Below are 17,351 nucleotides of genomic sequence, written 5' to 3' on the forward strand. Positions count from 1 at the left end.
AACAAATCATACAAGTCCCGTTCTTTCATGGACCTTGCACTCTAGCATAATAATTAACTTATAATAAATATATAAACAAGTCAATAAACAAGATAACCCTAATTGTATTAAGCTCAAAGAAGAAAATACAGAACAAATCGCATATTTCTCTGTGCTCTTAAGCTGATAACTGAAACAACAGAAGATGCTCTCTCTGATATGGCAACAGAAAATAATTCCATGAGGTGAAATGTAACAAGCAAGGGGAGAGCAGAACTTATTTGTTCCGAATTCCAGAGTTCTGTTTTTAGTATCCTTGCAAGGAAAAAATAAGATACATACAAGATTTATTGTCTCATGCTCTGGTTTATTTTTTGTTATTGAAAATATGATAGCATCAAAAATGAGCTGACAGTGGTCAATGGGCAATCTTCTTTATAAAGAGTTTGAATGTGACTGGCTTATGCAACTTGGTGAGGGTGTGTTCACTGTCACAATATTGATCATTTTAGCTACGGATTTGACCTTTGCTAGTATGCCAGAATCCTGATGTAAGAAGGAAGTGAAGGATGGTCCCACATCCTTCAGTGGTGATGTGTCATGGTATTCAGCCAACATTTTCTGACCCATTTATGCCAGGTCACTTCCTGAAGAAACGCACAAACCCATTATGTAAAGAACCATCTAGTAAGCCACTCCCAGAGGTATGTGGGTCTTAGGTAATGAGTCTCTGTTCATCCCTGACATTTTCTTTCTTTTCCTAGAATTTGGGTCAAGATTAGTAGCCATTCTTAAAGTTTTTGATACATAGCATGCATTTTTAAAATCATTGTACCTATTAATATTCCTACTATCAGTTTACCCACCAAGTACTTACTATTCCTGTGTATTACTTTTTAACATCACATTTGCTAAACTTATAGAATCAAAAGTTTTTTGTTTTTTTTGTTTTGTTTTGTTTTTGTTTTTGTTTTTGTTTTTTTGAGACGGAGTTTCACTCTTGTTACCCAGGCTGGAGTGCAATGGCATGATCTCGGCTCACCGCAACCTCTGCCTCCTGGGTTCAAGCAATTCTCCTGCGTCAGTCGCCCGAGTAGCTGGGACTACAGGCGCGCGCCACCATGCCCAGATAATTTTTGTATTTTTAGTGGAGATGGGGTTTCACCATGTTGACCAGGATGGTCTCGATCTCTTGACCTCGCTATCCACCTGCCTCAGCCTCCCAAAGTGCTGGGATTACAGACGTGAGCCACCGCGCCCGGCCTGAATCAAAAGTTTTTATATACATATGTGTATATATACATGTACGTATGTGTATATGTACATGTATAGCTGTATATACATATGTGTATATACATATATGTGTGTATATACATGTATGTATGTATACACATATGCACACACAAACACACACATATTTACACACACACACATTATAGAAGGCACAGAATTCTACTCCTTGGATTTTACTGCCAAAGGATTAATTTAAGGATTTCCAGACAGTTAGCTGAGACCCTGTAGCTGAAGCAGCTTTAGGATTAACCTCAGGATCCAAGCCGAGACCCTGCTCTTCCCAGGCACATCCCAGCCAATGACTTAGCAAGTTGACTTTAGTAAAGCCTGGCCATTTACATGCAACATGGGACTCCTTTTAGGAGTAATCTTTGCTCCAGGGATCACATTGGTTTGGCCAAGAAATTGTCAGATCTACATTGCCTTATACTACTTTTTCTCTTCTTTCATTGCATGGGTAAAAGATCTACATTTCATGTGAGCAACTTCCATGCCCAAGTAGACTTCATATCTCTCTTATTTTTCACAGTCATAAACCACTAATAAGCCATTGACACTCATATCTCTGTCTCAGCATTCTATTTTCCAAAGGACCCAACTAATATACTTTTTTGGTCACCAGAAAGGGTATTTGCTTTGCATATGCTTACAGAATTTAAACTCCAGATGCTCACGGCCATTGCCTCTTTTTTTCTTATTTTTCTAATACAAAAAAAAAATGTTAAACTATGTCCTTTATCCATTTCTGCATAGCTCATATATCCTCCTTTAAAACACACACACACTCGTATTAGTCTCCTTTTTTTTTTTAAAGAGAAGTCCTCAAAAATAGAGTCTAATTTAGATTCTTGGAGACAACTAAAAGTTTCTGCTTTCATATGAACACACTTAAGCATAATTTTGCAGACATTTACCCAAAAATGTTTACATTTCACTCATACATATTTATGTTTCATCTAAAGAACTTAGCATGACTTTTATTGATTGTTGAGTTTAGCTTCATTTTTATTCGCATTGTGTCTGTTTTGCTTATAAAAACCTCAACTTCATTCACCCAACATTTATTAAGAAACTATTATGTGAATTCTTCAAGTATCATTTCTCTCCATTACATTATCCACTATAGTGCCAAATAAACTTTCTAAAATAAAAATCAGATAATTTGATATCTGTCACATTGGAAGTAATAAAACTAAAATGAGTTTGTATTGATATAGATACCCATTATGCTGAGTAGAAATGTAAATACGAAATGTTGTTGACAACAGTTAATTAAACAAATGCCAATCTATATCACTGAAACTTAAAATTGGCCAAATCCTCTCATTTAATAGGGAGCTTTTATCATCTATACCTCATAGTAATTTATTCTTAAGAAACAAATTATTTAAATCGCATTGCAATGCTACCTTAATGTATGTGAAAAAAAAAATCTGTCTTTTGAAATGGATAGTGAGATACTTGCAGACTCAGATTAGCCTTTGTGATATTTTCTCCCTATATTTAATTCAGTGCCTGGCACATAGTGAATGTTCAATAGGTATTTCCTGGATTAGTGTCTATTTTGCACTGGGAATGGTGAACAAAAAGACCCAAGTGAACAAATAGCTAAGAAGAGAACATAACTCAAGTCCACTTAGGCATCTAACACGTTTCTGTCCTACAGAAGATCTTGTGCCATAGTTATTACCTATAAAACTGAATTTCAAAAAAATTTCACATTAGCTTTGAAATTAAGGACCAGGATGTGAGTCCCACCTCTGCTATGAACCGTGCCACTGTAACTTTGCCTGAGTTATAGGACATCTCAAACCTAGAGCCAGCCACCTGCTCTGCCATTCCAGGATCATCAAGGGACCCAAATGAGTAAAGTTTAGAACAGACTTCCTTCTTGGCTGAGGAAGGATATATATAATTATACCCCTAATTAATGCATTTTACAAGAGTTGATTCCTGTTTCCAAATCTAAATTCAATTTTATGCCCTGACCTATTTATATATAAATGTACTTTTTCTCAGTATTAAATGCATTAAGATTTTGCCCTTTGAATTTAAAAGAAAAAAGCAAAGATAGGCTTTAAATTTTTAATTTAATTAATAATTAGATTAATGATGTCATGGAAATTTATCTCAATAATGCTGAAAATTCATGAATCAAATGTATAATAATATGTGCACATGCCTGTACATTGAATTTTTCTATTTTGAAACTTACGGACAGTACCACTGGATATAGAAGAAAACATACAAAAAAGATATTTTTTAACAATAATCATGCTTAACTTTAAATGTGCTATAACAAAACCTCACAGGATTTACAACAGTCAAGCAAAATATATTTGATCTCTTAATATACTGTTAAACTATTAAAAGCACATATCTTCACTTATAAAAACCTATTTTTATAAAGCTATTTTTAAAGTCAGGGTTAAAAAGGCTGTTTGTTTGTTTGTTAGATAGATTACTTACTTCATGGCTTATAAGATCTGTACCGCCAGATCAAATGGTACCAGCTGGATTTAATATTGACCATTATCATAACTTCATAAGAGCTCTAATGGATAGATATCAGTATTGTGTTTTACAATGAGGAATCTAGTAGAAAAGGTAGTAGTATCTAAAGTGTACTGAAATATAACCACACACCGTGCACTGTATGTTTAATATTTATTGCTTCATCTAATCTTCATCACAATACTATGTGGTGGGTTCCATACCCATTTTATAGATGTGCAAATTGGAACTTAGATACTTTTCAAGCATCACACAGCCAATAAGCAACTGAATTTTTACTTAAATCTAATATTTAAGTTTGTCTGATGCATAACCACATGCTTCCCTTTATTCCAGGATGAAAAATGGTGTCAGGCCATGTTTTAAACAGGTGATGTGCTACAAAGGCTCTGTGATTTGTTGCAATCAGCATCAAAATGATTGTAGGGCTCACCACGTACCTCACATTGCATATTCGAATATTATTGAGGCAGGCAGTGAAATATTTAAACATAATATTTCATAATCCAAAATCCAAATCCCAAGAAAAGTGTTTCCCTGAAGCAAAAACATGGAAAAAAGAATTTGAAATTTAGGCCACAAACCTGTTTCAGGCTCAATGGAAAAATAAGGCTGCCCTTCCAATATACTATAAACCAACTTTGCACTGTTTCCATAAACTGGGTCATCAGCGTCGGTTGCTGTTACGTTAGTGACAGACGTACCTAATAAAAAAGAAAAAGAAAAAATAAAATAATTAACACATTGTTCTGTGCCAAGAGCTAAATTTTGTCAAGTATTTTGTGCAGAAATCTATGTGTAGGGAATAAAAGGAAAAGAAATCTTTTTAAAAAGATGAAGATAAAGTGCTCTGTCATAGCTTCAACCATATCTAAGTCTTTTAAAATAAAGAGTCCTGGAGTACTACATAAAGATACTTTTAGTATCTGTATTATTTAAGATTCCTTTGTAGTTTACATTTTAAAGAGAGGTATTAGATGCATGTGGGCTTGGGGAATATGCAAAAGAATCCTAACAAAGAAATATGAAATGTAAAGTTAATAATATAATATACCATGTCACATTTACGTCTTACAAGAGCACAACTAAATGAACCTGGAAAAATTGGCTGCTGAAGAAAAGTCTACAGAAGTATCAAAATAATATTTTATCCCATCTTATTTAATTCTTCACAACATAAAATTAGATCTGAACCACCAATGAATCATCTTGCTTACATAATTAAGAATGATGGATAACAGAATCAAAACCTTTTATCCAAACTTATTTTTTATTCTCTCATTCATTCAACAATTGAGTATATACAGCTTGCCTGTTATGGGGTATATATATTAAAATATAGGGGAATTTTAATGCCCTGATGGAAAGCGTTTGCTTTACCCTGTAGTAAATAGGGAAGAGATTTTAGTTAAAAAGCATACCTCTACATTTTGGATTTAAAGAGCAACCAAATCTCTATACATTTTGGTACCATTTAATAAAATGACTCCCACCTGCCTCCTCAAGTATATTGTTGGCAGACATGTAGGTAATCAAACACACACACACACACACACACACACACACACACACACACACACGACAACAAATCTTTACAGTCAAGAAGCTCAGAAGCTCACAGGTTGGTTGGGAATAAGAAGAGGAAGGGACAGACAAATAGAAAAAGAAATGCAGCTGAATGCAGTAGCACCAACTATGTATGGATCCCTCACTTAGTCCAGGACAGACAGGGTGATCAGGAACATTTTTCTAAGAGAGGTTGCCTTCAGTTAAATCATTTAAAAAAGGTAGAGTTTAACCAGCAGGAGGGCCCAAAGGAATTCCAACAAGAAGATAAACATAAGTAAAGGCAAAATCTTGTGAGAGACTATGGAAAGTTCTGGGCATCCCTGAAAACAGAGAGAAATTGAGAAAGTCTGGTGTAGTAACAAGAATCACATGCTGTGAGGGCAGGACCAATGTCTTCATTCAGCAAGTGCTGAAATTATAATAGTTACTGAATATACATTTACTCATTGAATAAATAGGTGAGTGAATAAAGTACCTGATGATTTAATGAGAAACAGCAGGTAGGTGTTACCGATTAGCTTCCTTGGAAGTAGACTCTGAGATAAAGATTTCCTGCTACACTTTCATTGGAGAGTGTTTTTAACCAGTATCTGTGGGGTATTGAAAAGGACACATTTGGACAGAAGCATCTGGGATGTGATGCAGAGACAACAAAGGCCTCACTGGACCCCATAGGTCTCTAGAGATGGAATACCCATAGAGGAAATGGGCCAGGCTTTTATATTCCAGCAGTAAATAGCTATAGCATGCAAGATGCCCCTGAGAATGGAGGCTTGGTCTTGGTCCAAGCAGATCCTTTCAGAGGAGGACAACTATAAAACGGTGGCATGAAGTACTGGTGTTTAGCAGCCAGCAATTAGCATGCTCAGAAACTGGGGGAAGAGCGGCATATCTCAGAGTTTACTGAAATAGGGTAGAACTTTCGCAAGAGCTTGTCCGTCAATATCTTTTGGAAGTATTTTGAATTACAGTCACTATACGTGAAAAAGTAATAATATTTGTTGAGCAGTTGATAGTCCTGCAAAATTGGAATTTCTACTCAGAATGTTGACTCAGAGGTTCTACAAAATTTGCAGTTATAAAAAAATGCATTCAATGCCTCTTGTGTGACACATTCCACCAGATGCAAGTAACTCATCAACTAGCTAGCAAAAACGAACACATGGGAGTATAACATTTGTAGCTATTTAAATATTACATAAGATGTGGAATAATTGGAAGTAAAACCTTCTAGGTGAAAGGTAGATAATGAGATAAAATTGCCAAAAAATATTTAGAAAGAGGGTGACATGACAGAAAATGTCTGTTGTCAAAGCTAAGCCTGGATATTCAAGCTAAGAAGAAGATATAGGGGAATTTTAATGCCAAGATGGGGAGCACTGGCTTCCCCTGTAGGAAATAGGGAAGAAATTTCAGTTAAAGAGAAAACCCAGATTGTGGGCCACTCTCTCTGTTAGGGCCTCCAGATTTAATTGGAAATAGAGACACAGATTAGAAGACCAGACTTGCTATGAGGTTACAACAGTAGTTCAGTTAAGACAGAATATAACATTAACACTGAGTAATGACAATAAAAGTGGATATCAATGTTAATTCCCTTGTTTTGATATTTTTGCTAAGATGTGAAGCTGAAGGTAAACTGAGTGAGGTGTCACTATGGTTTGGATGTGTTCCCTCCAAAATTCAGGTGAGGCCAACATAAGAATATAAGAGGTGGGGCCTTTAAGAGGTGATTGGGCCATGAGGGTACCTCCCTCACAAATGGGATTAGGTGCCTTTATAAAAGAGCTTAACAGAGGGAGTTTTTCTCTCTCTTGCCCTTCCACCTTTCATCATATGAGGACACAGTGTTTCTTCCCTCCAGATGACACTAAGAAGGCCTTCACCACATGCTGTGCCTTGATTTTGGACTTCCCAGCCTCCAGCACTATGAAAAAAATGATTTTTTTCTTTGTTATTTACCCAGTTTTAGGTATTTTGTTATAAGCAGCACAAGATAGACTAAGGCTGGGGTAGGTAGTAACTATTTTTGCAACTTTTCTGTAAGTCCAAAATTAGTTCAAAAATTAAAGAAAAAGAATGAATAATAAAAAAGACTCCAGAGTTACTGAAATAACTAACAGATTTCAGAGACTAATGAGAAAGAGGTCTCTTTCAGGCACAAGACCGGGTAGCAAATTTTTGGCTTCGTTTTGTAATCTAGTGCATTTACACTGATTTTTTAAGGAGAAATTATGTTCCCCCATTATGAAGTAACACATTATCAGAAAAAAATAAGTCAAGTGTAATCTCCAGTATGATATTAAGTCAATAAATCTGAAAATTTAGTTCCAGTGACTGCCTAGGTAATCGAAAAGGAAAAGTGAACACATAGTCAAAACTTCCTGTCATTATCAAAATTACCTTCTGGTAGGTGACTCTTAAAGTAGGAAATGACTTCATAGAGAAAAGATAAATCCAAATACTTTCTGAAAAACAGTATCATTTTATTTATGCACAGGGTTGGTGCATTTGGTCAGAGTAGCGTGGAGTTAACAGTTTTGCATATAAAATAGTTCTGACCTCTTCTGAAATGCTTATCTGTTTCTTTGAGCGAATCCTTTAACCTGTCTTAACCTCAGATTTAAATCTACAAAACATAATAAGATTATTGTGTGATTTAAGCAAAATAATATATGTAGGTGCCTATCACAGAAGTAACAACATGCTAATCCAGTGAGTACTAAATGTCTGTGTATTACATTTTACCCTCTGAAAAACAGATCCTTTACATCCTTTCCACATCTATGGAATAATAAAATGGAGACAGATTTTTAAAACATCCTTCCAGGAAATCTGATGCAAAATAATACTTTTAAATGCCTGTAGTGTGCATCAAACTTTTTAAAATTAGCTTCATCCATTCTCTCTAGAGATACTGATTTCTATTTTGATTACTTTGAACTACTATTCAGATTTGCTTGTAAAGTGAAGTATTCTTTTTTCATATCCCATAGTCATGCAAATTATTTCTTGTTAAATAGAAGATAGGGTATTTTCTCTGGAGTTTACAAGACTGATGATGACCATGTCTATTTCTGTTGATCTGATCTTATTATGAGAGGCAGCTCATCGAGTTATTATTACTGGTGCTGGAGTTAGGGGTTGGTTTCCATCTTCCGCATCCTCTGTGATTCAGTTTTTCATAAGCAAAGATAAATCGTTTTTTATTCTACAAACCTCAAAGTTTTCTGTGAGGATCAAATGTAATCATGTAAAGTATAGAAAATTGGCAGAGGGGATACATTTGGAGTCAAAATGCCTTGAACCAGAACATCTATTTTATATTTCATCTCCAATTTTTACTAGCTCTGTGTCCTTGGCCAAGTAACAAAAGTTTTCCAAGCTTTGATTCCTTAATCTGTAAGAAGAAAGGTAAGCATTGTTGTTACATCATAGGCTTGTTGAGAAAATTAAATGGATTAATGTATGCAAAGAGCACAGAAGAGTTATTGACATTAGGAGCTTACTGTCACTATTGTTACATTATGTGTGTATACAGGTAAAACTAAATAACAATCTAACCTTTTACAATTTTAGATGGTAGTGAATGCTTTAATTTATAATTAAGTATAGTTTTGCATAATGGCTTTGATAATAGATTTTAATAAATTTGGGGAAAAACACAAAAAGACGATCTCAAATGTAGCAATATATCCACATGCTTAGAAAGAAAATGATTTTGTTAGTAAAACAAAAGAAAACACACACACACACACACACGCACGAGTCTCTCATTCTTCCATCCAGTATAACAATTCATCTCACATCGGTTTCCTCTTTGGTATAAAACTGCTCTGAGATCATAAATAAAAAGTATTTTATAAATAAAAAGTGTTCTGTGTAAAAGCTTATATACTAAGCAGGAGGCTAGGCGCTGGACATGTCGTCAGTTTCTCCATGTTATTTGAATGGATGGCATTTTAGTACAAGTTTCTCAGTGTTATTTGAATGGATGGCATTTTGAATGAATGCTGTATCTCCCAGTCCATGCCAAGATGAACTACTGGGCTGGGGACTGCAACAGAGCTAAGACAAGCTTTTGCCCTCATCCTCATCCAAAATATTTCTGCTTGATGTTAGATTTCCTGGAAATCCGCATCCTTCAGCTTTAGACATCTGAAAATGAAAAGGCAGCACTACTTTCTGTCAAGGACGATGTTTCCCCTAATAGTGATTCAAGACTGTTGATGCACCTGTATGCTGGAATAGATGTGTGTGTAGGTTTTGTGGGTGCATTTATCAGGAGATTGCTTGCGGCAGAAAAGATTGCTAGTCGAGCTGCAATGTACACTTCTCCATGGAAATACACGCAGAATGCAGACCACAGAGGCAAATTAAAAAGTGTAAACCTTGCAGGATAATGTTTCTTCAAAGCTGCAAGTGTTGGTGTGTGATAAATAGGACCCTAAGTAATACCCAAGAAATATAGCAACCAGGATTCTCTGTTTGTGTTTTCATTTGGAACTGTTTTTGTCCCTTTGTCAAGGATACAAGAGACTCATTTAGCTAGTGACTATAAATTTGACACTGTGCCATTTCTCCAAGAAAGCCCCTATTATAATTCAACTTGATACTGATCCTAATTATAATAATATAGCTGTTGTATTTCCAGCTGTTGTCAACAAAAATGATCCCTGTCACCACAATTCAGCCTGCTAGTATCAAGCAGAGTTTGAACACATCAATTCCAAGGTGAATTTGGCTTTAAACAATCTTTTTTTTTTTTTTTTTTGCATTTAGTTTGTTTGTTTCACTCGTTTAAGTGAAATTTGCCAATGTGCTGCTTTGATTTTAATTGACAAAAGGCTCACAGTATCATGTGCCTGTTGCCACACCTGAAAGTTTCCTCCCATTATTTTTCCCCCTTCCCACATAATAGCAGCAAAACTACAGGCAAAATTAACCATCAAAGATGCTACACTGTCAGGGTAGAGGTTCCAGTTTGCCGACAAACTAAGATGAAAGGCCTTTGGGAAAATGAGATGTTGGGGTCTGGGTAGGGCAGCTCTGTTAGGTAGGCTATACTGTTTTTTATGAGCGTGTCAGCACACCAATTCTGCACATTATTCAGAAAGAAAAATGCTGGTGCTGACACCCGGAGCAGGAAAACAAAGGTTTGGTGCAGCGTAAAAATGTGCGCACTGGAATAGTTAAAACTCTTATGATGAGTAGAACACAAATTCCATTTGCAAAGAGTCATTTGCAATACGTTTTTACAAAATCAGCATTCCAATACCAGGTGGGAAAATAAAGAGGCAGAACCTTTGAATAACTGAAAATCAGAACAATGCGCATTCCTAGTCTCCTACTATGCTCTTCAAACTTTTTATTTAACCTACTAGCTATCCTGTCCAAGTGCAGTATGTACAATCCACAGACAAAAGTGTTTGGCATTATCATCTGAAAATGTCTTACTTAAACATTCACATATCCGAAAGATCACTGGCCTAAAAGATCATAGCAATGATGCAACTGCCTTCATTCATTTTAATAAAACTAAACCCTCAACCCAACTCCTCTCATCCTCCTTATTAATTCCCCTAAGTACTGTGCAATACAAATAGGTGTTGGGGCAGAGGGATTGCCATGGCAACCTGTTTTTGGGTTGTTGTGGAATAGCAGAGCAGTAATTTCATAAGCCTGCATAACTTGTTGATGTTTCAATGATCCCTTACTAGAAGTAGAAGCTTCTGGTCCTGGATGTTTTAAACGTGTCAGACAGAATTCATTATTTCTTAGTTTTATGCAAAATGATCCGGGATACTTCCGTACTTGCCTGTCACGTATTTCTGGAGGTTTTGTGTTGGTTGGTTGATTGGTTGATTGGTTGGTTGTCTCCACCCCCTCCCCATCACACTGCTTCCTCCATCAAGTTACAACAGAGCACCAACCTGATGTGCTTAAGGAAAAAGCTGAGAAATAAGTGCAGGCAGCGCACGCATTCATTTTTCTTTGCATGTCTCTAACTGATACCATAGTCTTCAACATTCATTTTTCTTGAAGGGCCTCAAGCAAATTCCCGCTGTGGAAAACATACCCTAAATTCTACCAGTATTTTTCAGTTTTGCTATCTAATTATAGAATACACATGCCAAATAGCCAAATCTCAAGGGGCACCTTAGGTGTGTCTTTGCAGGAGGAGGATGATTAAACATGGATCAGCCAAAATTAAGGCTCCTTTATTTTAACCCTAGATAAGGCTATTTCATCCCCAGCCAAGATCTAGGGGAAATAATAGTGAATTATTACCATCTGACAGTTCAACTTTAAGCAGGAAGACAGGGATTCCAATTCCTTCCAGGAACTTCTGCTCTGAATTACAGTTGGTTAACTACAAGAGTGATGTCAAGCTGGTAACAGATGATCAAACCCTTCTCTTTTGTGGGTAATCAGTCTTGCCATTTACAAAAGCCAATTGAATCAGAGGCAGAGGCAGCATGGGCTTGCCATTTTGTTTCAGAAACCTCTCTTTTATGACACATACCACACAATGGAATCCTCAATGATTAGTTTCCTATCTTTCTTTTTTTGCAAAGGCCTACTCTCTGCTCACTGGGTGTTCTCCTTACGTGCCAACTCTCAGCCTGGAGTGAAATGTTGCTGCCAAATTCCACATGCTCCAAATTAAATTTATTATGGGAACGGAGACAGATTCTTAACTGCAGTCAGGCGGATGGACAGCACCGAAATGTATCCTGTCATTTCTCTGGCTTCAGGATTTGGGACATAAACCAGGGATATAAAATTCAGTTTCCATATTTTATTCTAGAGAATTTAGGGAACCAAACAGTTTTGTAACTTAATGAAACATCCATGCACACTTAACATTGTGCTTTTAGAATGAGTCTGAAACTTTCTGAAACAATTAAACACTTTAGAAAATGCGTTTGAGCACACAGATGTCTTCTGTTCACCCATGCATCATTCCAGCAAACATCTGTAATGTGCATTGGGTGAGAGAAATGGAAAATATCATATGAAAATGTGTAACTGTAGAATCTTAGCCATGTTTACTATGCACAGGGGAGAAGTACCTTCTGTATCCCTCACAAACAATGCTGGCATGGTAGCCTACCCACTGTTTTTGCAAATAGATAATGATGACAATTGGAGACCTGGTTGTGAAAACTAATAAGCTGCCTGTTTTACAGTTCTATGTGAATAAATACACCTTTTTGGAATTGGGATGGCTCTATTTCTAACACAACAGAAGAAAGGTATTTTCTTTTCACAGGCTTCTAATTCCCAGCAATCAAACCTTTGCTAATTTGCTAACTATAGAATAAAATCCTGTAAATGCTTGAGAACTAAATAGCACCATAAATGCTTTAGACTGGCAGTGATCGATATCCATGCTGACCTTGAACAACTATGCTACTGTTGGCAATACAGATGCCCAGATGCCTTCTATAATATGTGAAAACTACAGTAGGTAGAAATGCCATTCATCCTGAAATCCCAGCACTTTGGGAGGGTGAGGCAGGTGTATTACTTGAGCATAGGAATTCAACACTAGCCTGGGCAACATGGCCAAACCCTGTCTGTACAAAAATACAAAAATTAGTTGGCGGTGGTGGCATGCACCTATATATAGTCCCAGCTTCTTGGGAGGCTGAGGTGGGAGGATCACCTGAGCCTCGGAAGTCGAGGCTGGAGTGAGCCGTGATCATGCTACTGCACTCCAGGCTGGGTGACAGAGTGAAAACCAGTCTCAGTTTTAAAAAAATATAATTCATTCTATTTGAGTAAATGAACTAATTTATTCAATCATTCAATGGCTATTTGCATAGTATATACTGTATGCTAAGCAGCAAGTTCGATGTGAAGGGTACAAGCATATGCACGAAAGCTAGTGTTTCTCTCCTAGTAGCATTTGAGGTTTACTTTAGCAGGGTTTTCACCTGATTTTTCTGTATTGTAGGAAACTGCAAATTTTCATTAAATGTATTTTCTAGAAGGAAGTATGATATAGTCAAAAGTATGCATATATAGTGTATATATATACATACTACATATATAATTGTATACAATTACATAGTGTGTGTGTGTATATATACATACACATATTACATAATTGTATATCAGATGTTTTTGTTGACATTATTTGGTTAGACTGAGATCATATTCTACATCCGTGACTTAACACTCTCATACAGCAATCTAATATTTTTACATCAATAAAACTCCATTTCTTTATCTAAAAAAATACAACAGTACCACCTACTTCCTATTTTTATTCTGAGGCTCCATAAAAATAACCTACAATTAGCGTTTCATAGGTGAGAGAACTTTGCTTGAGACAAACCCTGCACTCTCTAGGGCATGCTAGTTTATTTTAATTTAATAAATGTAAGACCAAGATGCATGAGAAAAGAGATATAACCATTATAGCAGCTATTCATTTTTTTGTTCCTCTAGAATTAGCTTACTTTTCTAGTTAAAAACCAGGACTTTAAAAAATGATAATACTGTAGCAGGAGTTACCCTCCTTTTTCCAATGTGAAAGACAAAATCCTATCAAATTTCAAACGTGGCAAAGTGAAAAGCCACTTAGCTATTGAGCTATTGAGGAATGAAAGTCTTCAATGAAACAGGTTTAATTTCACAATAAAATTATTACAAGAACTATGATTTCAAAGAGATTTAAGAAAAAATATTTACTAACTGACATAACATATATCAATGGTGTCACTAAAATGGAAGTAAATTGGGCTAATCTCCTATTTAAGCCCTTCATTGTTTTAATATTTTTTTAAAAATATTGAGATCTTGCTGTGTCAAGCTTCAGAAACTGCAGTTAGAAGATCTCTAAAGGGGTAGACTACTGGAGAGCCAAACTGGAACAATTAGCTACTAATGATGTGATCAAATGCAGTGGGTGACATAGAAATACTGAAGAACACAGGAGGGGCAGATAAACAATTAAAGCAAAGTTCTTGGTATGAGGGGACATTGCTATTGAAATTAGGTAGAAAAAGATGATCACAGATCAATGTTCACAGGTGGGGCTGCAAATCTAGAAAGAGACCCATGGATTAGACTAATCAGTTTGGGGCTTAGTTTAGGACAATGAAAAGTTAGTAAAGAGTTTTAAACAGCCCTTTACACTAATTACCCAGATCTTTGTAATAATCCCAACTACTTTATTTACTCCACTACTCATTCCATTTCTGTGATTCCACAACTATCCACGTAGCTCAGTCTGACCCAGATTCAAGATTTAGTTGATTCCTAAGTTGAATCATTCCCTCTTCTGAACTCTCAAAATACTTTATTTGATTGTCTCTAGGGGCACCTTTACTTTTATATATAAATTGCAGTGCATACAGATTTTCCCCTTTTAGACTAAAAGCTTCAGAGGAACAATATTCTTTCTTATTCTCTCAACTTTCCCTCTCATCCTCCCCTCCAGAATTAACCCATTATTTCATAACATGGCTCTGTCACTTTGCTCAAATCATAAGTATGATTCTATGTTGTCCTTGTTATACAAGTGCTGAGAACAATACTGACATTAAATATTTATTCATTTAATATTTGCAACAAGCCTCTGAGAGTCTGCTATGAATATCTCAATTCAAACAGGAAGAAATAAAGCCTGAATTTATAACCACACAAGAATGCTCCCAAATCTGCCCTCTTAACTCCTACACAAACACTATCATGTTTCTGAATTTTACATCTTCAAGTGCAGAGAATATGAACTAGTATTTTTATTTTTCTCCCTAGCACTTCAGAAAATGCCTTGCATAGAAATATTTGTTGGGCAAATATATAAATAAGAGAATGAATAGCTTATTTTCTTTTGGAAGATATTCAGAAATTAATGTAGTACATTGATCTATTGATGTCCTGAATTAGGTGTTATGTCTACTGTTCCATCTTACTCTCATTTTGAATTTATTAAAGAATAGCGATAAGGGTTTTCTCTACTCTTAAAAGAGTACTCATGAGCTTGTCTTCTTATAGTTGAACCCACTCCAAATGTAAGCCAGTATTAGCTCCAAACAGAGGCTAGTATGATATTAAACTCTTACTTAAGCTCCTGAAAACTTCCTATAGAGGAAATAATGAACTGAGGACATTATCACATTATCACATAAGATCAAGTATGGAACTTGCCACTTTTGGGATTATGTCAACACTCAAAAAGTGTCAGATTTTGAAGCATTTCAAACTTTGAATTTTCAGATAAGGGGACTCAATCTGTAGTGAGACCTTGGTACATGTATGCCTAGACAGAGTTGTTAAAAAATATATTGAAAACTCTACGTGATTTAATTAAAATCTTGGCAAACACAAAATAATATGTGAAAGGCTATGCAATGGGTTTAAAAAGAATGATTAAGGCTCTGCCAACATCTGGAGGCTTTTAAATTGGGAGGATGAAAAGAGGAGGGAGAGAGGGTGAGATGAGAGAAATAAAAGAACTGATTATGTTTTTAGCCCTGAAGATGTGCTGATGAATATGACGCAGACCATATTCTCAAGTAATCTAATGAAATGTTAGCAAGAAAATTGAATAGATGCTGTATTTATTCAACATGTTCCTTCATTTCTCTTCATTGGTATCCTTCTTTATCTTTATTCTCACTTCCTTAGTCTCTTATTCTCATACTATACGTGTTTGTCAATTGCTGTATGCCACCAAACTGCTCCTGGTCTTGGAATATCAAAGATGAATATCGGTCCTTCCTGGTCATTGGGAAGCTAGCTTACAGCCTACTTGGGGAAGAAGCACAGAAAAAAATAACATTATTGCCTACACTGTAAGCTAAGTATGTTGCAGGGGTTGTGGGTGTGCAGAGAAGGTTGACCCTGAGCCCTGCTCCTAGGGAAAGGTGTAGGGCAAGTTGGAGGTATGTAAGGAAAATCTTCCTGATGAAGTGACATGATGAATAGCCCAACTTTAAAGGCAGTCTGAGCTTTCACAATATTGACTATTCTAGTAAATGAACAATGTATGTGTCCATGTATACACGTGTAAGTTTTGTTTTTCCCCCCAATCCTCAAATTTGATTACATTGAAGTAAGACTTCTTCCAAAACTGGGTTTCACTTGAAATGCAACTCAAAGTACACAAATCTATGTATACAACACATTTAGAAATATATTTTTTAAATTTCTTTAAATTTTAATCAGGATGCCATACTGGGAAATGGCAACTTTGCTAGGTGCTTATTAAAGGTAAAAGCAAAAATTAGCAGATTTGAAAGACACACACGAATAATTTGAGGAAATATCAAAGAAAATTCTGACATTATTTTTTTTTAAATGAAGTAATAAAGTCCTGCACCCAATTCAATTCTGTTTCCTCTCTTTTCATTCTTCCTAGTTGCCATATTTAAGAATTTTAGATGGAATAGGAGAAAAAGACCATATACATTTTCCAACAGCTGCGCCTTTCAAACTATATTTTACAACATCTGCAACATTTTTCTTCTTAACATTTGTACTACCTTTATGTTTACCCTTTGGGCTAATTTGTAGTTGACCCCAGTAATATAGCCCTTTTAGCCAACATTTTGTGACAGACAATCATTGATTTAGCAGTCTTGCAGAGTGCCTTAAAAATCGATGTATCTAGAAGAAAGAACTGGTGGAACTTCATCATATCACATCTTGTTTTTATCACAAATTTCCAATTTACCAAGTTCTTGTCTCATTATTTATACCAGACAGGGCATGCTGATGAGATACACAACCCGTTCTGTCCCTCTTGGCAATCCATTTATAACTGAAGCACAATTAATATCTTTACAGCTGTTCTCCAGGCGGAAAGAAAAATGCAGCAGCAAGTATTTTGTACATGTTTGATTGTAAATGTGTGAAGTGAGGAGCATCAGGAAATGTCTAAAAACAGTGGAATCTGAGCTTTCCTTGTTTTTAAATTCTCCAGGGATATGTTTTCAAAACAGCATTTCATACAGGAAGATAAGCTACCTTGAGGAGCT

At 35.9% G+C, this 17,351-nt stretch overlaps 1 protein-coding gene across 4 annotated transcripts in view; it reads right to left on the reverse strand.

Annotated features, from left to right (window-relative positions):
- The window catches only part of CDH8 (cadherin 8), a 385,302-nt gene that overhangs the window by 191,333 nt on the left and 176,618 nt on the right, over positions 1 to 17,351 (reverse strand). For all 4 annotated transcript variants that reach the window (XM_032284101.1, XM_032284100.1, XM_032284098.1 and 1 more), the window contains exon 4: positions 4,371 to 4,490. In XM_032284101.1, coding sequence (XP_032139992.1) covers positions 4,371 to 4,490 — 120 coding nt within the window. The remainder of the gene's footprint in view (positions 1 to 4,370; positions 4,491 to 17,351) is intronic.

The sequence above is a fragment of the Sapajus apella genome, unplaced genomic scaffold (assembly GCF_009761245.1).
Source record: "Sapajus apella isolate SASKATOON/1434 unplaced genomic scaffold, GSC_monkey_1.0 scaffold15, whole genome shotgun sequence".
Lineage (NCBI taxonomy): Eukaryota > Metazoa > Chordata > Mammalia > Primates > Cebidae > Sapajus > Sapajus apella.